Source organism: Myotis nattereri (assembly GCF_964212035.1).
Source record: "Myotis nattereri genome assembly, chromosome: 16".
Taxonomy (NCBI): Eukaryota; Metazoa; Chordata; class Mammalia; order Chiroptera; family Vespertilionidae; genus Myotis; species Myotis nattereri.
This window is the reverse complement of record NC_138091.1, coordinates 52,992,526-53,011,448: the sequence shown is the minus strand read 5'-3', so window position 1 is coordinate 53,011,448 and position 18,923 is coordinate 52,992,526. Positions and strand designations below refer to the sequence as shown.

The window sequence follows — 18,923 nt, the reverse complement described above, 5'->3', positions numbered from 1 at the left end:
ACTGGTACCACCAAAACAAGAAAAGAGAAAGAGTGGGAGTGAGGGGACTGGGCAGCAGCTTGCCCACCCGTCTATTGGGGGTGGGTCCCCTACTCCGCTCCCAGTGCCCCCCCTGCCCTGTCCGTTTCCAGCCAGGCCCCCCGGCCGACAGCACTAAAATCTCCGCAGCGCTTCGCAATTCACACAGCACGTTCACCGTCTACATGCCAGTCCCCAGGACGCTGGCCTCGCTGTGCAGACTGAGGGACCCTCGAAATTAGCTGGCCCAAGGTCACGCAGCTCGGAGCTGCGGGCTCGAACCCAGGGCCCCAGGCCGGTGTTTTGTCCGAGGCCGCCTTGGTTTCCAGCCTCGGTCTGGAGACACCGTCCGGAAGAGGGGCGAAGGGATCCAGGCGATGGCGCGCGGGCAGCCAGGAGGGGGTGGAGGAGCGCGGGCCGGGCGGCGGGGCGGGCCACGCCGGGGCGGGGCGGAGGCGCGGGCCGGGTGAGCGCTCGCTCTGCCACAGCCGGCGGGCGAGCCCCGGGAGCCCCAGGCGCGGCGCGCACCCAGCCCGGGACAGGGCCGGCCAGAGGGGCGCCGGGGCGGGGGCGGGCGCGGGCCCAGCGGAGCCCAGCCCGCCAGGCCGCGCACGGGCACCGGGCACCGGGCACCGGCCGGCGCTCCTGGCCTCGGGCGCTCGCCGAGCTCTGAGCTCCAGCGCGGAGCCGAGGCACCAGGAGGCGCACGGCGCGGGAGGCAGCTGGCGCGGCTCTGAGCGCGGGCGCAGCGCCCCTTCCCCCGGTGAGTGGCAGGAGAGCCAGGGGCGCAAACTTCGCCAACTCGGGGCTGGTCTCGGGGGCCGCGCGGGCAAGGACGGCGGAGGCAGACGCGGGACGCACGGGGCGAGTCGGGCCGGGGCAGGAGCCGGAGGAGGGGGCGGCCGGGGGAACGCGACCCTCGGGGCCCGGCCTGGGCTTTGGACTCGGGCGGGAGGCGAGGAGGCGAGGAGGCGAGGCCGCGGTGACGGGCGCGCGGCGGACTTGAGGGAAGGACGCGGGCGAGGCGCCCAGGAGGTTCTTCTTTCTCCGGGGTCGCCCGGCCCTCCCGCCAGCTCTTCGCCTGGCGCTGCGACAGCGCGGGGGATGGGCCGGTGCGGGGACGCGGGAGTCTGGGCTGCGGAATCCCCAACTGTTGCTGCTGGAAGCCGCTGGGGCGGGGAGCGGAGCCGTGAGCTGGGACCGCGGCTGGGTCCGAGCGGGGTGGGCTGGAGCGGGGAGGAAGCAGGGAAGACGGGGTTGGGGGGGGCGGTTGGGGGTGCTCCAGGCGCCCGCCCTCGCGGCTCCCGGAGGTCCACTGAGCACCCTCAGAGCGCGCCTGCCTTCACCCCCTCCCCTCCACCGCGATGAGCGCCCCAGCCTCCCCCCTACAGCACCCCGCTCCTCCTTCCTCTCCGAGGCGGGCGTGAGCTCCCTCCTCTGACCCCGGCGGATCTGCGTGGGCTTTAGGGGGTGGCGGGATCTCCCCAAATGCTGGCCCTGCGCCCCACGGACCCGGGCTCCGAGGACGAGAAAGGCGGGACGGAAAGGCCCTGGGAGAGCCGGGAGCCCGTGGCGCTGGAGAGCCCGTGGCGCTGGCCTGGGCGACCGCACCAGCAGGTGGCTCTGTCCCCGAGGCTACGACCCTGACCCCCGACGGGGAAGGGAAGCGGAGCCGCTGCGGCAGGCGGCCCTGGCTAGGCTGGGTGGCAGGCCACGGCTTCCAGCGTTCAGAGCATCCCCGAGGGGCGCCTCCCGACCCATCCGAAGGTCCTGCGGGGTGAGTGAAGCGGGAATTCCGCCGGGCCCCGTGCTCGCCGCATGTCCACGCTGGTTCCCACCCCTGCTAGCCCGATGGGACTTCTGGCTCCATCCCCCCAGCCCTCTGACGGTGGCACCCCCTTGGCTGGGTCCCCAACGCTGGGCCCGGGGGAGCTCGAGAGAAGGAACCTGTTCTATGTCGGTCCGTTGTCTCGGAGCCCGTCTAGTGTCCAGCGATGCCAGTCAGTTAGAGTCTGTCTCTAAACTCCCTACCAGGCATTGGAATAGAACTTGAAGGGGACGGATCGGCCAGAAACGGCTCAAGGGTTTCCTCCAGGTCCCGGGGGCAGGCCCAGCTGTACCCCGCCCACAGCCCCGCCTGCAGGGCAGCTCCGAGCCCCGCACCGCCAGCGGGGTTGCGGGCGACCACTCAGCGTGGGGGAGTGGCAGTGGCAGTGGGGGCCTAGGACCCCGGACGCCCGCTGTGGGTGGCCGCGAGGCGGGGGGCGCGGAGTGCGCGGTGCCCAGTTTGGCCGCCAGGAGGCGTGGCGCGAATCCCGAGCCCGGAGTCACCCCGCGGCTGCCGCTGCCGCTACGGCTGCATCGCGCGCGTGTCCTTGAGCCGCGGGTGACGGTGGCTCTCGCCGCCCGAGCCCCCTCCTCCGCGGGGGGAGCCTGGTGCCGCGTTCCCTGTGAATTATTTATCGCCTTTATCGCCGGCCTAAAAATACCCCAACTTCACAGCCCTGGTGTAAGAGACTCCTGCCGAAGGGGGGGGGGGGGCCCGGGGGCGGGGGCGACGCGGGAGCAGCTGGGAGGCGGGGGTAGGTCTTGGAGGAGGAAGACCTCCGTGCGGGAACCGGTGGGGGCCGGCCCGAGGGCCGCCTTCTCCCCTGCCGCCTGGGTTCGGGTTTGGGCTCCGCAAAAGGGAGGGAGGGAAACCCGACGGCAGAGCAGAGGCCGCTCGCAGGAAGGGCAGTGGATCCTCCAGTAGCTGAGGTCCCTCCGCTCGGGGAGCGGCGCAGCTGGGGGGCTCCTGACCCGGCAGAGGGGAGCCCTCAGTGCCGGTGTGTGTGTGTGTGTGTGTGTGTGTGTGTGTGTGTGTGTGTGTGTTCGGAGCTTGCCAGAGATTGGGGGACCTGGGGTAGGGGTGAGGGAAAGAGTCCTAAGCACGTGGAGGTGCCCAGGCCAGTCAAGGGGATCTGAGTGTCCCTGAGGACTGACCACTGCCACCCTCCCCCAGACCGTTTAGGGGGTCCATGTTCATCAAACATTAACTTACGCGTTTGTGAAACGAATGGACCGCGAGTGGGTGGGCAGAGCTCTCTAAGGCAACAGTCCTCCGTGGGGCTGGGGCAATACTAAGGGGCAAATCCCTGCCAGGGGCAAATGACAGGAGCCACCTCAGAGCCTGGATGCTCCTGAGTGGTGGGGAGGTGGGAGGCAGAGCACCTGGCCTAGAGCCCCGCCCAGACCCGAGGTCTTCTCACCCCCGACCTGTGTCCAGAGCCTGATGGACTAAGGCCGGTGCCAAGTGGGAGAGGGACTGAGGTTGGGCTCTGGCAATTCTGGCATTTTGTCGTGGAGAACAGCCTGCGGGAGCAGCAGGCAAGGCCTGGAGATGAGGACGTGGGGGCTGTCTGGCCACCAGGCTGGCAGGAGGGTGGGGTCCAAGGAGGGGAGGACCAAGTGGTCAGGGTGTATGGAGACCTGTCCATGGGACCCAGATGTCTGGACTTCATCTGTGGACATTAGGAAGCCACTGTGCCGTTTGAGGAGGAGTGTTGTGGCCAGTGCGGCCGGCAGGGTGGGTGGAGGGGGTGGAGAGGTGAGAGGCAGGGAAGGTGAGTGGGAGGTGGGACTGCCAGGGCTGGGGTCTGACCCTCCTGTCCTGCACTGGCTGGGTACCACGTGGTGACAATCTCCTGGAATCTCCCCATTGCTATTTGAAGCTCAGAGACTGGCCTGCACGGGCCCCTCCTTCTAGAGGTGTCTGTGATGACTCCTGGTGAGAGGCATACCCTGCCTCAACTTCCTCTGCTCCTCCGCTCTGCTCCCAGAGGGCACATTCCCATCAGAGAGCATCCCTGGGTCGTGCCTGGGAGCTGAGAGCCTGGGGCGTGCTGTCCACAGGAGAGAACGTGAGAGCTGCATGTGTAATTTAAAAATTTCTAGTAAGTCGCCTTAGAAAAAGTAAGAAACAGGCGAGCTTGATTTGAATAGTCTATTTTTTTTAAAAATATATTTTATTGATTTTTTACAGAGAGGAAGGGAGAGAGATAGAGAGTTAGAAACATCGATGAGAGAGAAACATCGATCAGCTGCCTCCCGCACACCCCCTACTGGGGATGTGCCCGCAACCAAGGTACATGCCCTTGACCGGAATCGAACCTGGGACCCTTCAGTCCGCAGGCCGACGCTCTATCCACTGAGCCAAACCAGTTTTGGCTGAATAGTCTATTTTATTTAACTCAATGCATCTAAAATGTTACTAATGTAATGCAACATAAAATGCTTAGGGAGATGTTTTACTTTCTTTTTTTCTTACTACGTCTTCAATCTCCAGTGTGCATTTCGCACTTGTGCCACCTCCATGCGGACAAGCCTCATTTCTAGTGCCCAAGTCCCAGGGGAGGTGGCTGCTGTACTGGTCAGCACGTCTCTGAGCTCAGAGCTGGAAGGCAGAGGTGTGGGGGGGAGCTCAGGGCTTCCCAGAGGGCAGGCAGCCTGCGGGGACTGGCGGTGTGGGCGCAGGTGAGCATGACAGGGTCCTTTGCAGGTGTAACCTGTAATCCCTGATGGGTGGTGGCTGAGTGTGGCTTGGCATGGCACGCCTAGGTACCCTTCCCCGACTCACCGTGTCTCCAGGCTGACATCCTGCCAGTAGGAGACCATACACGGGGGAGGTCTCAAGGGCACCGAAATGAGCCCAAATCCTCTTCTCGGAGATTCAAGCAGGCCCACCCCGGTCACCCTTTGGCGTTCCCCTGTTCAGAAGTTCTGCTGGGGATGAGATAAGAGGGAGAGGGCTGCAAAGCTATGGCCGGTGGCCAGCTGGGAGGGAGAGCTACGTCAGTGGGCACCGCTCACTGGCTTGGCTCTTGGTCCCAAGCCAAAGCCATGACATTCATGTAGCAGGTGCGCACGGCAGGCTCTGGGGTCGGTTTAAAAGGTCCCACACAGCAGTGGTGGCCGGGAAGCAGCTCGTGTGTCAGACACCGACCCACGCCCTGCACAGGTCGGCGGTGTCCCACTTGCTGTGGAAGAGCTGCTGCTGATTGCGGCCATGGGGGAGGGGAGGGGTGTCCATGCAGGAGGAGGGGGCTCTGTGCCAGGCGGGCCTCGCAGAGCAAGGCCCCTGGGGATGTTAGATTCAGTTTATAATGGAGAATGTGGGGGGGCGGGGGTGGAGGGAGGGGAGGGGAGTGTCACAGAGCTGTCTTTCTTACCCGGCTGAGGGCTGTCACCTGTAGGATAAGGATGCTGATCACAGTGGGTGGCCCTCACACTGCTGTAAGTAGATCCTGTGATTATTGTAGGCAATAGAACCTGGCTCAGAGAGGGTGAGCAACTTCCCCAAGATCACCCAGCTAGTAAGCGGCAGAACTGGGACTTGAACTCAGGTCTGTTCGACTCAAATCCATGTACTTGGACACCAAACCTTCCTCGGGCAGAACCCAGCTGGACAGGTTCCCAAAGGTCTGGCTTTCTAGCCAAGCGTGCTGTTCAACAGGTGAATGGGGTTAATGAGCACGCACCTGGCTCGAGCTCTTCCCAGCCCCTGCCCTTCAGCGCTGCCCTGGGGAGGCTCAGCTAACCTCTGCCTCTTTCTCTTTGTCTGTCTGTGTCTGTCCGCCTCTCTCTGCCTCTCTGTGGAGGGATTTCCCCTCTTCTCTTCTATCCTCTGGATGTGTGTCTCTTTGGTTCTGCCGTCACCTCCTGTCTGTCTGCTCATCTTGTTGTTCTGTGCCTCCTCTCCCTCCCTGTGCCTCTCCTCATCTCTCTGCAGGACACGCCCATGGATATGGGTGGGGCCCTGGGGCCAGCCCTACTGCTCACCTCACTCCTCGGTGCCTGGGCAGGGCTGGGCACGGGGCCGGGCGAGCAGGCTGTGACGGTGGCCGTAGTGTTTGGCAGCTCTGGGCTGCCCCAGGCCCAGGCCCAGGCCCGGACCCGCCTCACCCCCCAGAGCTTCCTGGACCTGCCCTTGGAGATCCAGCCACTCACCGTGGGGGTCAACAACACCAACCCCAGCAGCCTCCTCACCCAGATCTGCGCGCTCCTGGGTGCGGCTCGCGTCCATGGCATCGTCTTTGAGGACAACGTGGGTACCGAGGCCGTGGCCCAGATCCTCGACTTCATCTCCTCCCAGACTCACGTGCCCATCCTCAGCATCAGTGGGGGCTCCGCTGTGGTCCTCACCCCCAAGGTGCCCATTCAAACTCATTCCCCTCGTCCCTTGGGCCTGGAGCCAGGCTGAGGCTGGGGGAGCAGGGCTGAGTCTGAGCCAGGGGGAGGCTCAGGCCTTGGCAAGTTGGAATAGGGTGGGACGGACAGGGAGGTGGAGACTGAGGGAGGAGAGGGAGGGAGGGGAAGGCTGTGGGAATGATGTTCTAGAACAGTAGTTCTCAACCTTGGCTGCACATTAGAATCACCTGGGAATCTTTTTAAAATTCTGATTTCTGGGCCTCATCCTCTGGAAATTCTGTTTCTTTGTTATGGAGTGAGGCCACAACATTAGTAACAAAGAAACAGAATTTCCGGAGGATGAGGCCCGGAAATCAGGATTTTAAAAAGATTCCCAGGTGATTCTAATGTGCAGCCAAGGCTGAGAACCACTGTTCTAGAAGATCACCATTCTGGGCTGCTCTCACCTGTTGTTCTCCAGATGAGAGGTGGGCAGGTGGCAAGCCTACCTCTGGCTGTGCTGGCAGCCCCGGCTGTCCCACCTTCTCTCTGCTTCTCTGGCCTTCCCTGCTCAGGCTCTAGACTCGGGGGTGGAGGGCCAGGCTGGGCATGGGACCCAGGAGATGTGCCTGCAGGAGAGAGCATCCAGAGGCCGTCACTGTCTGAAGCATGGGGGAGGCATGCCCTCAAAGAGCTTCCATCCTGTGGGGAGAAAGTTCTAGACAACAGTCCACTGTTCTGGAGGAAAAACACAGGACACCACAGGGGAGTCAGCGGGCCCGTCTGGGTAGGGGGTTGCTCAGAGAAGGGGGTTGCTCTTAAGAAAGGATATGGAAGCCGAGGCCTGGAGGCGGAGGGGAGGGGAGGGGGCATGCGGTGTGGGTGTGGCGGATGGGAGGGAGTGTCCCAGGCATAGGCAGGCGGCGGGAGCACCCCGAGGTGAAGACGAGGTGAAGAACGGAGAGGAGCCTGGAAAGGGAGGTGGAGTCCGACCACGTGGGAGGACATTTGGGTTTTGCCCTAAGTGGGGAGCCGAGGAATGTGTTCCGGGGAGGCTGATCTGAGTTGCCTTTCTTTATGATTATTTCTATTATGGAGAGTCTTGAGCACACAGACAGGTAGAAGAGTATAGCGACCGGATGTGCCCCCATCCACCCCTGCCCGACCCTGCCCATCCTTACCCCCACCCAGGCCGCCCCTGCTGTTACTAAAACAAAGCCCAGGCACCCTATTACTCCATCCATAAATCTTTATGTGTGTCTCTCCGCTAGATAAGGGCTTTAAAAGAAACCACCATCTATTATCACACCTAAAAATAATAAAAATTCCGTAACATCATCAAATAGCCAGCCATTGTTCAGATTCCCCCCATTGTCTCAGAAATGCCAGAGAAGCTTATTTTTTTTAAAAAATTTTTATTGATTTTTTACAGAGAGGAAGGGAGAGGGATAGAGAGTTAGAAACATCGATGAGAGAGAAACATCGATTCAGCTGCCTCCCGCACACCCCCGACTGGGAATGTGCCCACAATCAAGGTACATGCCCTTGACCGGAATCGAACCCGGGACCCCTCAGTCCGCAGGCCGACGCTCCATCCACTGAGCCAAACCGGTTAGGGCCAGAGAAGCTTATTTTTGCTTGTTTGCTTGAGTCAGGAGCCAAGTTAGGTTCCCATGTGGAATTGGTTGATGTGACTTCAAAGTCTGTCTCTAGGCTCTCCTCCATCTCTCTCTTTTTCCTTGACATTTGTTTGTTGAAAGAACTGGGTTACCTGCTCTGTAGAGTTTTCCCAAATTTTATTTTCTTTCTTTTTAAAGATTGGGGCAGTCGGAATTCGGTGAAATCGCGGTGGCCGCAGGGAACCCTCAGTTAGGGGAGTGGCTGGCAGCCTTAGAGCCCGGCCCGGGCTGGAGCTGGCGGTGCCCTGGGCACTGGTGGTGGCAGAGGTGGAGGAGGAACGTTCTCCTCCCAGGGCTCCGTGGAGGCTGGCTCTTGCCCCGTGACCTTGGGCCCGATGTCAGCTCTCAGCCCGGTGGTTCTCCACCCTCAGTTCCTTCCAAAGACCCGACAGCCAGCGCCCCAACTCCGAGACTGCGATTCGGTTGGTCTGGAACAGCGCTTCCCAAAGCAGGGCGCTCGGGAATCACCCGCAGAGCTTGTTGAAATACAGATTCCCGGGCGCCACCCCAGAGGTTCTGATCCCGCAGGTGGGCGAGGCGCCCCAGAATTTGCATTTCCACCAGCTCCCGGGTGACGCTGACACTGCTCCAGGGCGGGCCGGGCAGGAGCGTGTAGAAAACCCTCCAGGTGACCTAACGGGCGGCAGCGGCTAGGAACCACGGAACCACAGAACCACGTCTGGGGCGGGAGGGCGGTCTTGCGGGGCTGGGCCTCCCCGGACTCAGCGCCAAGGCATCTAAGGGCTGACCCGGGGCGCCGACGATGGGGCGCGGGGCGGGGCTCGGCTCGCCCCGCCCCTCAGGCCCCGCCCCTCCGCCCCCAGGAGCCGGGCTCCGCCTTCCTGCAGTTGGGCGTGTCCCTGGAGCAGCAGCTGCAGGTGCTGTTCAAGGTGCTGGAGGAGTACGACTGGAGCGCGTTCGCCGTCATCACCAGCCTGCACCCGGGCCACGCGCTCTTCCTCGAGGGCGTGCGCGCCGTCGCCGACGCCAGCTACCTGGGCTGGCGGCTGCTGGACGTGCTCACCCTGGAGCTGGGCCCCGGCGGGACGCGCGCGCACACCCGGCGCCTGCTGCGCCAGATCGACGCGCCGGTGCTGGTGGCCTACTGCTCGCGCGAGGAGGCCGAGGTGCTGTTCGAGGAGGCGGCGCACGCCGGCCTGGTGGGGCCCGGGCACGTGTGGCTGGTGCCCAGCCTGGCTCTGGGCAGCACCGACGCGCCCCCCGCCGTCTTCCCCGTGGGCCTCATCAGCGTGGTCACCGAGAGCTGGCGCCTCAGCCTGCGCCAGAAGGTCCGCGACGGCGTGGCCATCCTGGCCCTCGGCGCCCACGGCTACCGGCGCCAGCACGGCGCCCTGCCCGCCCCGGCTGGGGACTGCCGCGGCCACCCCGGGCCGGTGAGCCCTGCCCGGGAGGCCTTCCACAGGTGGGCACCTGCCCAGGGCAGGGGGTGCGCGCTTCAGGGGACCTGGTTGGCGGTGAGCTTGGTCTCTCTGGCCACATCTCTCCCTGGCTGTGTGCCTGGGACTGAGTTACCTCACTTCTCTGGGCCTTAGCTTCTTATCTTAAAAAAAAAAAAAAAGATAGGGGGTGTGAGGGTGCGGTGAGAATGGTGGCCATCAATACAGGGAAACAGAAGCCACCATAAATGCTCCCTGTTGTCGGGTGGTGAGGCAGGTGCGGGGGGGGGCGGGGGGGGGGGAGCGCTGCAGGCTGGGCTAAGGGAATGCCTGACTTCTCCCCCGCCTACAGGCACCTACTGAATGTCACCTGGGAGGGCCGGGACTTCTCCTTCAGCCCCGGCGGGTACCTGGTCCAGCCCACCATGGTGGTGATCGCCCTCAACCGGCACCGCCTCTGGGAGATGGTGAGAAGGGGGTGAGCCCAGGGCCCTCCGTTTCCTCTCACCGTGTCCCCGCCCCCTCTTGTGCCCACAGCTGAGCAGAGAGTCCCTTCTGTCCCTCATCCTGCCCCTCATCCCCAGGTCTCAGCTGAAACATCTCCACGGGGAAGCCTTCCGGGTCCCCAGGTTGGGTGAGGCCCCTCAGCTCCGGGCTCCCACACACCCTGGCCCCCCTCCACTGCAGAACTTACCTTATCACATAGTCCTGCCCCTGTGGGAGGAGTAACCCACAGCTGTGCTGGCCAGGCTGACATGTAAACAAATAGAATTTGGGGAGATGGGGGCTTGAGTAGAGATGCGTGCAAAGCATTGTGGGAGTAGAGAAGAGAGGCAGGAATTAGTTCTGCTTTTAAAGGAGGGAACTGGGGAAGGCGTCACAGCAGTTGGGACACTGGGGCTGGGCTGTGGAGGGGTGAGTAGGAGCCCGCCAGGAAGGGATACTAACCCGGTGTAGACACAGGAGCAGGAGGGCGTGGGGCATCTGTAAGTGGTGTGTTTGGTGGTGTGGAGACTGAGGAAGAAGAGTGGGGTGCTGTGTTAAGGACTTCATACCAAGCTCAGGAAAGTGAGCGTGGAAAATGAGTGACAGACTCAGGGGTGGGCTCTAGGCAGGTGCTGGAGTGGGAGGAGGCTGCAGGGATCCTCCCTGGGGCCCATGCCCAGCCCCTTGCCCAGCCCCTCTGTTGAGCAAATGTCCCGCCCCAGGCCCTGCTCTGTCCTGCTCCAAGCATCTCCAGTGTGGGACTGGGATTCGGGCCCTGCCCCCCACCCCCCGAAGGTGGGAGTCCTAGGGCCGGAGGTCCCGGGCTCAGGCCCGTCACCCTCTGCAGGTGGGGCGCTGGGACCACGGTGTCCTCCACATGAAGTACCCGGTGTGGCCTCGCTACAGTGCGTCCCTGCAGCCCGTGGTGGACAGCCGGCACCTGACGGTGGCCACGCTGGAAGAGCGGCCCTTCGTCATCGTGGAGAGCCCGGACCCTGGCACCGGCGGCTGTGTGCCCAACACCGTGCCCTGCCGAAGGCAGAGCAACCACACCTTCAGGTCGGTGAGGACTGGCGGGAGGCGGGGAGCGTGCGCTGCGGTGGGGATGGCAGGCACAGGGGTGGAGAGCCAGGCGGGGAGGGGCTGCCGGCTGACTCCTGGCGCTCTCGGTGGCAGCAGCGGGGACACAGCCCCCTACACCAAGCTCTGCTGCAAGGGCTTCTGCATCGACATCCTCAAGAAGCTGGCCAAGGTGGTCAAGTTCTCCTACGACCTGTACCTGGTGACCAACGGCAAGCACGGCAAGAGGGTGCGCGGCGTGTGGAACGGCATGATCGGCGAGGTAGGCCTGCCCCGGGGTCCACCTGAGCCGGCCGCCAGCCCTGCTGCCCAAGCCCCCCCATTCCCCCTCAGCCCCCCATCTGTCCTAGGGGGTTTCCTCCTGGGCTGGGGATCCTCGAGGGGAGGCCCCAGCCCAGCTCCTGAGGGTCTCCCAGCTGGCAGGGGCGACCGGGCTGTCACCGACGAAGCCCCCTGGGGTGGTGAGCCCTGTGAGCGGGGCTCTGAGGGCCCCAGGGGGGAACTGGCTCGGCTGGGGGTGCTGGGGGGGGAGGAGGCGGGGAGAGAGCTCCGGTGTGGGAGCCCCGCCCCCATGGCCCAGGTGTACTACAAGCGGGCGGACATGGCCATCGGCTCCCTCACCATCAACGAGGAGCGCTCCGAGATCGTGGACTTCTCGGTGCCCTTCGTGGAGACGGGCATCAGCGTGATGGTGGCGCGAAGCAATGGCACCGTGTCCCCGTCGGCCTTCCTGGGTGCGGCTCGGTGGGCAGGGGTGGCTCTGGGCAGAGGGGCCCACACGGGGGCTGTGCGGAGCTCGGGGGAGATGAGGAGTGAGATGAGGAGTGTGGGGTGGGCCTCCGGGGCAAGCACAGCAGCCTGGGTGCCTCTGAGCCTGGGTGTGGTGCACGGGTGGGGGCGGGAGGGGAGTGGGATAGAGGGTGGCCCCAGGTGAGGGACAGGAAAGCCAGGAGGCAGCTGGCCTCAGGACGCGCCTAGTCAGCTGGGACAGCGGGACAAGGGAGAAGCTCCTGGGGGCGTTGGAGAAACCACCCCCCGCCCCAGCATGGGAAGTGGTGCTCCTTTCTGACTTGACTAGGAAATCGGCATCTGTAGAGCAGCCCCTGTGCCAGGTGCCAGCTGGGCGCTGGGACATAGCGACAGTCCTGGCCTTCCCAGAGCGCCCCAAGGCCCCGCCGGGAGGTCAGCTGGGACTTGCAGTGTGGGGTTACGGAGAGCCGTGAGGACAGGTGAACCTCTTGGCCAGGAGCAGAGGAGGGAACCCCAGCTCTGCCCCTTCCTGCTGTGTGGCCTTGGGCAAGTCGCTGAACCTCTCTGAGCGGGGTTCCTCTGCCACTTCATAGATAGGCATCGCACCAAAGGAGCAGATGCTCATGGCAGCGATGGCTTCTACTCGGGGGGCCTGAAAAGATGTGTCAGAGACCTCAGGTCAGCCTCCCAGCTCCTCGGGCCTTGGCTTCTGTGTCAGGAGGAGGAGTGAGACAGGAGGCCCGGGGAGCACAGCCAGCTCATCCGCGTGGGGCCAGGGAGGGGAGCTCCAGGGCAGGCGGGGCTGGCGCAGAGGGTGGCGAGGAGGACAGAGCAGTTCCTTGGGTTTGCTGATGTGGCTTCCTGGGCTGAGGCTCGGGGGTGGGTACAGGTGAAGGCAGTTGCAGGCAGGGGGATGCGAGGGGGACGGGAAGGAGCATGGGGGTAGACATTTTCCTGAAAGGAAGTGGGGGGAAGAAGGGGATGAGAGCCAGGGGCCGTGTGAAGTCAAAGGGAGGTGTCCAGGGAGGAGGCTGATGGGACCCTGTTCCAGGGCAGCTGGGATGAGAGACCAAGAAGGCGGGAGAGTCTGACCTCCCTTGGGGGGTGGGGTCTCTCCTGGGGCTCTGCTCAGTCCTGGGGCTGACGGAACCTGCCTTGACCATGGGGACCCACTTGTCCACCCTGTGCTCTGGGCTGTGGGGGGAGGGGCAGGGCCCAGGCCGCTGAGCCGCCTCCCTCGGTTCCCAGAGCCCTACAGCCCCTCGGTGTGGGTGATGATGTTCGTCATGTGCCTCACCGTGGTGGCCCTCACTGTCTTCCTGTTCGAGTACTTCAGCCCCGTCAGCTACAACCGGGACCTCACCAGCGGCAAGAGTAAGCTCGCACGCGGGCCTGGGAAGAGGGGGCAGGGCCGGAGCACCTCAGAGGGGTGGGCGGACTTGCCTTGGGTGGGGCTGGCCAGGGAGGGGGTCCCCACCCAAGATAGAGTGGGGACAGAGCGGAGGAGTCGGGTGGGCTGAGACCTGGCCCCTCTGTGCTGGGCAAGAAGAGCCCCAGTGCCCATCCTCTCACCCCCAGAGTCTGGGGGCCCATCCTTCACCATTGGCAAGTCCGTGTGGCTGCTGTGGGCACTGGTCTTCAACAACTCGGTGCCCATCGAGAACCCCCGGGGCACCACCAGCAAGATCATGGTCCTGGTCTGGGCCTTCTTTGCCGTCATCTTCCTGGCCAGCTACACCGCCAACCTGGCCGCCTTCATGATCCAGGAGCAGTACATCGACACTGTGTCCGGCCTCAGTGATAAGAAGGTTCTGGGGCCACGGCCAGTAGGGGGCGGGGCGAGGCCGGGGGCAGGAGCAGGCCTTGGGTGGGACACGGGACAGAGTGGGTAGAATGTGGCCTGGAGGCCAGAGCAGGAAGGAGCTGGGGAGCCTGGTGAGTGGGGTAGGGTGGGGGGCAGGAGAGATGGCTCAGGTCCACTGACAAAGTGGCCTTGGGCAAGTCTCTGTTCATCCTGGCCTCAGTTGCCCCACAGGAGTGGCCTGAGCAGAATCTAAGACCATTCTGCTCAAGTGCAGACTATGGGGCTGGGACTGGGGCGTGGGGGAGGTGGTGCCTGGAAGGTTCGGGGGAGGGTCACGGATGGCGGCCGCCCTCTGCCCGCAGTTTCAGCGGCCTCAGGATCAGTACCCACCCTTTCGCTTCGGCACGGTGCCCAACGGCAGCACGGAGCGCAATATTCGCAGCAACTACCGGGACATGCACACCCACATGGTCAAGTTCAACCAGCGCTCCGTGGAGGACGCGCTCACCAGCCTCAAGATGGGGTGGGTCCTCAGCCCTGCACTCACCTCTGTCTCTCCTCACGTCTCCCCAAGTGGCCAGCTCTGTCCCGGCCTGAGCGACCCTCTCTGGGGACAGGGAGGCTGGGCTGTCCTGTAGGACTCCTGGGGGCGGGTGGTGAGGAGGTCTTAGGGCAGAGTGAGGCGGAAACAAAAATGGACGCTCTCAGGTGGTCCAGATGTGCCGCTGTGGTGCCGGCCAGGGTGCGGCCTTGCCCTGAGGTGGAGGTTGTGACCTTCTCGGGGTCTTAGGGACAAGAAGTGCTGCGCAGAGAGGGTGTGTCCTCTGGGGGTAGAGAGTCCCCTGGCCTCTCCGAGGAGGAGGGTAGGTGGGGTCCCCGAGCTGTGGGAGGGGCTGTGGCCATCCATCCCTCCTGGGTGCTGGCCCCCATAGGATCCTTGCCCTGAGGGCTCCGCCTGTCCCTAGGAAGCTGGACGCCTTCATCTATGATGCCGCTGTCCTCAACTACATGGCAGGCAAGGATGAGGGCTGCAAGCTGGTCACCATTGGCTCCGGCAAGGTCTTTGCCACCACCGGCTATGGCATCGCCATGCAGAAGGAGTCCCACTGGAAGCGAGCCATCGATCTGGCGCTCCTGCAGTTCCTGGGGGATGGTGGGTGCTGTTGCTGCTGGGGCTGGGGGGCGGGTTCAGGGTGGGCCACCAAGCCTGGGTGGGACGGCTGTTCAATGGCTGGTCAGCGCCACCACCATTCTCGAGCCCCCAGGGAGAGGGCTCCGGGGTGAGAGATTAGAACAGTGTGTGTGTGGGGGGGTGATTTGGAGGGACTGGATGGAGACCTGGGGAAGAGATGGCTTTGCAGGGAGGGAGTGAGAAATAGGGTTGGGGAGTCCCTCGAGGGCAGGAAGACAGGAAGGAGCTCAGGCCACAGTGGGGTTGGGGGTGGCTGAACTTTCTTTTTCCATCTTAAGATGACCTGGGTAGTGCCAAGGGCCTGCCTAGTCCCAGAGTCAAGGCCCAGCTGGCCTTGGCACCAGGGCTCCCATGTGTGAGGAGTCCAGCTGAACCTGCCCCCAAACCCAGAGGGAGCTTTGAGTTCAGAGTCCAACCCTATTAGATAATAATGGTCTGATTCTCCATCAGAACCAGAAGCAGCGAGAGGAAGGACCACGGGGCTGTTTGTGGTTTCCTCGGGGGCCCAGGCCTTGTGTCTGTGTGCCCAGCTCCATGCCTGGCATGTGGGGGCCAATAAGTGTTCCATGAATAAATGATTGATAACATGTACCCAGCCAGCAAGGTTTTATTAGGCATGAGGGGGGGCGGGGATGTCAAAGGCTGGCACTGCCCACTCAACCCCACTGTGCTGTCCTTTCTTCCTGCTTGTTGACGCCCCGACCCCGAATCCTGTCCCTGCCTGGCCCTATCCATGTGGCCCTACAAGGCCTGGCACCCTGGCTCCAGACCCTTCTTGCTCAAGAGGTGGGTGGGTGAGCATTGGGAGGGTCCTTCCTGAGCTAGGTGTGCCCCCCGCCCAGGGGAGACCCAGAAGCTGGAGACGGTGTGGCTCTCGGGGATCTGCCAGAACGAGAAGAACGAGGTGATGAGCAGCAAGCTGGACATCGACAACATGGCGGGCGTCTTCTACATGCTGCTCGTGGCCATGGGGCTGGCCTTGCTGGTCTTCGCGTGGGAGCACCTGGTCTACTGGAAGCTGCGCCACTCGGTGCCCAGCACGTCCCGGCTGGACCTCCTGCTGGCCTTCAGCAGGGTGGGTACCGCCCCGCCCTAGGCAGCGCCAGCGTTCGGGGCCCCCACGCAGATAAGCCAGAGGTAGCCATGGCCCCGCTCACAGATGTAAAAACGGGGGGCCCCCCAGTGGCCTGGCCGGCGGCATCCCAGCCCCGGGGAAGCAGCGCTGCGCCCGCAGGCAGGTGGCTCCCCGCGCGGCTTTCAAAGGGGTCAGCTTCTTGGAGCCGCAGAGAGTCCTGGGTAACTCACAGCCGCCCAGGGCCGGCACAGGGGGGCGCGGAACAAGTGTTAGTTGCTTCCTAGGACTTAGAGGTGCCTGGCTGGTGCCTAGACAGGGAGGGGCCCCGGAGCAGAGGGCGCGCTCACAGCGGGTCTCGCGCCCCCGCCCAGGGCATCTACAGCTGCTTCGGCGGGGTGCAGAGCCCGGCCAGCCCCCCGCGGCCGCCCAGCCCCGACCCCTCGGCCAGCTCCGCGCAGGCCAGCGTGCTCAAGATGCTGCAGGCGGCGCGCGACATGGTGACCTCGGCCGGCGTGAGTAGCTCCCTGGACCGCGCCACGCGCACCATCGAGAAATGGGGCAGCCGCCGCGCGCCCCTGACGCCCGCCGGCCCGGGCCCTCGGCCGCCCACCCCGCGCCGGCCCCCCGACCCGGGCTCCGGAGGCAGCGGCCGCGCCGCGCTGGGGCGCAGGACCCCGCAGCTGCCGGGCCGCCCCCCGACGCCAAGGCCGCCCCTGCCCAGCGGCTCCCGGGTGTGCAGCCGGCCCGCCTGGGAGGTGCGGTGGCCGGTGCGGACCCGGCGCTGCGGGCGGCACCTCGCGGCCTCCGAGAGGCGAGCGCTCCCGGAGCGCCCCCTGTCGCCCGAGCGCTGCCGTTACAGCTCCTTCCCCCGAGGCGACCGGTCGGGACGGCCCTTCCTCCCGCTCTTCCCGGATTCCCCGGAGCCGGAGGATCTGCCCCTGCTCGGGCCGGAGCAGCTGGCCCGGAGGGAGGCCCTGCTGCACGCCGCCTGGGCCCGGGGCCCCCGCGCGCGCCACGCTTCCCTGCCCAGCGCGGTCGGCGAGGCCCTCGCCCGGCCCAGCGCGCTGTCCGCCCGGTGCGGCCGCCCGGCCTGCGGGCGCTTGGCGCAGGCGCAGTCCCTGTGGCTGCCGTCCTACAGGGAGGCCTGTCAGGACCGCGCGTGGGCAGGGGTCCCCGCCTGGCCCCACAGACAGCACGCCTGCCTCTGCGCCCATGCCCACCTGCCGCTCTGCTGGAGGGCTGTCTGCCCTCACCTCCCGCCCTGTGCCAGCCGTGGCCCCTGGCTCGCTGGGGCCGGAGGGCCTCCGGGGCACAGGAGCAGGACCCTGGGGCTGAGGACAGGCTACAGGGACAGTGGGGGGCCGGGAGAGGTCAGCAGGGCGGCCTGTGGGACGCAGGGCTTCCTGGGACCTTGCACCTGGAGGCGCATCAACAGCTTGGAGTCGGAAGTGTGAGGTGTCGCCTGCTCTGGCTCCTGGTCAGCTGGGGCCTCCACGGGGCGCTGCCAGCGTCAGGGCGGGCAGGCGTGGGCTTTTCTGACTTTTGCCATGAAATCCTGGCCATGGAGCCCAGTGGCAGTGTCCTCCGTGGTCAGTTGAGTGACCTCAGCAGCTCGGGTCCTAGTGTGAGCTCGGTTCATCGTGCCCAAAGCTTCCCAGGACCTGGAGCCAGGGAGCAGGGCGTCTCCCTTCCTGCTGTCAGCCAGTCCTGGTCCTGGCTGGGGTGGGGGTGGGGGGTTGGTGTGGGAGCACGGAGGCTGGAACTCGGGGATGGGGCAGGGCGGTTCCGCCCCTTTGCTCCACTGGCTGGAGTTTCTTCTCAGAGTGTGGGGACATTAAACAAACCTTTTACAACCCACTGGTCCTGGCTTCCTCATTCTGCATCCTTTGGACACTAGGAGCATCCTGGGAGCCTCCCAGGCGGGGTGCCTGCCTAGAGCAGGCTGGAGCTCCCTCTGGGCGAGTGTCTGGGAGGAGAGGCTGAGGGAGGCTCCAGGGGCAGAGCCACGTGGTATTCAGAGCCAGGCCCACCCACCCGGTGCCAGGTGTGACCCATGTGCTCAGCCTGGGGCTCGGTGGTGATGGATGGAGCGTCTCCAGCAGTTTCCTTTAAAAGAGGCTGCTGCCAGGCGCTGTGGGTGTCCTTCCTGCCAGGAGCCCGTCTGGGAGCCTGACTGTCGTGGTGGAGATGCAGAGGGAGGTCTGTTGTGGGGCTGGTGGCATTGCTGGCATTCTCTCCATGATGGCTCCGCACGGCCTGCTGGTCCTGGAAGCCTGGCACAGGGGCTTCCCAGGTTGGCACGGCTCAGCCTCGCCGGTACTGGGACTCCTCGGGAAGGAGGTCAGAGAATCGGCCCACAGCCCCAGTCCTGCTCCTCCCTCGGGGCTCCCGGCCCTCCCTCCTTTCTCCATCACATGTCATCAGCCCCAGGCCTTGCTTGCAATTCTCAATGTTTCCACATCTGCGGTTCCATTTAGCTCCCACAATGACTGTGAAGCGAGCGAGCAGCCACTCGTTCTTCTATTCATTCCACAAACACGAACTCGGTGAGCGTGATGGCTGCCATCAGGCCCCTTAACTGCAGAGCATAGAAAGCCTGAGGCCTTGCCATTCTTGACAAGTTCAAGTTCAGTGAGGCAGGGCAGAAATTAGCCCCATGGAGGGGGGAGGAGGCCGGGACGACAGCTGGATGCCCACACCGCGAGCAGCCCCTGCCCAGTGCCCTTTCCCACACAGCTCCTCACGCCCCCTCGTCAGTCTCCAGGCTCCACTGCTGCGACTGGGCCACGAAACCTGGCCATGTTCTGTTGGGTTTTTAGAACTGAAATGGTAGCGTGTGGGACATTGCTAACCCCTCCCATTCTTGGCCGGAGAGCCTGACACCCCCAGGACGGGCGGCCGGTCCGTTGCTGTCAGTCTCCTGTTCTCTGCCCTCTGGCGTTTCATGGACCCAGGTCCAGGACTGGGGCTCTGTCTCAGGCGGTGGGTACGAGTCTAGGTGAGTGCTAGGCCAGCACCTGGAAGGGAGCTTGACGTTGGTGGCAGCCACTGGTGGTGAGAGGGTTAATTGCTGGCCACCAGCCTGACCCCTTCTACCCCTGGGGTCTGAGCACAGCCCTGGGCTGAAGGCAGCAGCAGGTGGGGCTGGGAGGAGTCAGGAGGTCCAGGCTGCTCTCTGCTCTCTCGGTGCCCAGGATCATTAATAACCAAGAGCTGGAAAGACAATTAAGGGCCAAATGTGGAACTGAGCCTGCTGTTGGCCGGCTCCAAGGAGGTG

The 18,923-nt window shown here is 64.3% G+C and overlaps 1 protein-coding gene across 1 annotated transcript; it reads left to right on the top strand.

Annotated features, from left to right (window-relative positions):
- The first annotated feature begins 5,779 nt into the window (after nt 1-5,779).
- On the top strand, nt 5,780-17,491 carry GRIN2C (glutamate ionotropic receptor NMDA type subunit 2C). Its single transcript, XM_081110733.1, has 12 exons — nt 5,780-6,205; nt 8,687-9,285; nt 9,612-9,726; nt 10,593-10,804; nt 10,922-11,087; nt 11,406-11,559; nt 12,824-12,949; nt 13,154-13,383; nt 13,742-13,902; nt 14,345-14,532; nt 15,414-15,646; nt 16,018-17,491. The coding sequence occupies exons 1-12, from the start codon at nt 5,795-5,797 to the stop codon at nt 17,098-17,100; spliced, it is 3,678 nt and encodes a 1,225-aa protein (XP_080966859.1). The 5' UTR covers nt 5,780-5,794; the 3' UTR covers nt 17,101-17,491.
- Nucleotides 17,492-18,923: the final 1,432 nt, after the last annotated feature.

Excerpts from the sequence above, each read along its gene's own strand:
- GRIN2C (XM_081110733.1), top strand. The coding sequence starts at position 5,795 with ATGGATATGGGTGGGGCCCTGGGGCCAGCCCTACTGCTCACCTCACTC. Across the intron at positions 10,805-10,921 it reads CAGAGCAACCACACCTTCAG|CAGCGGGGACACAGCCCCCT; the intron begins GTCGGTGAGGAC and ends TCTCGGTGGCAG. Across the intron at positions 14,533-15,413 it reads CCTGCAGTTCCTGGGGGATG|GGGAGACCCAGAAGCTGGAG; the intron begins GTGGGTGCTGTT and ends CCCCCCGCCCAG.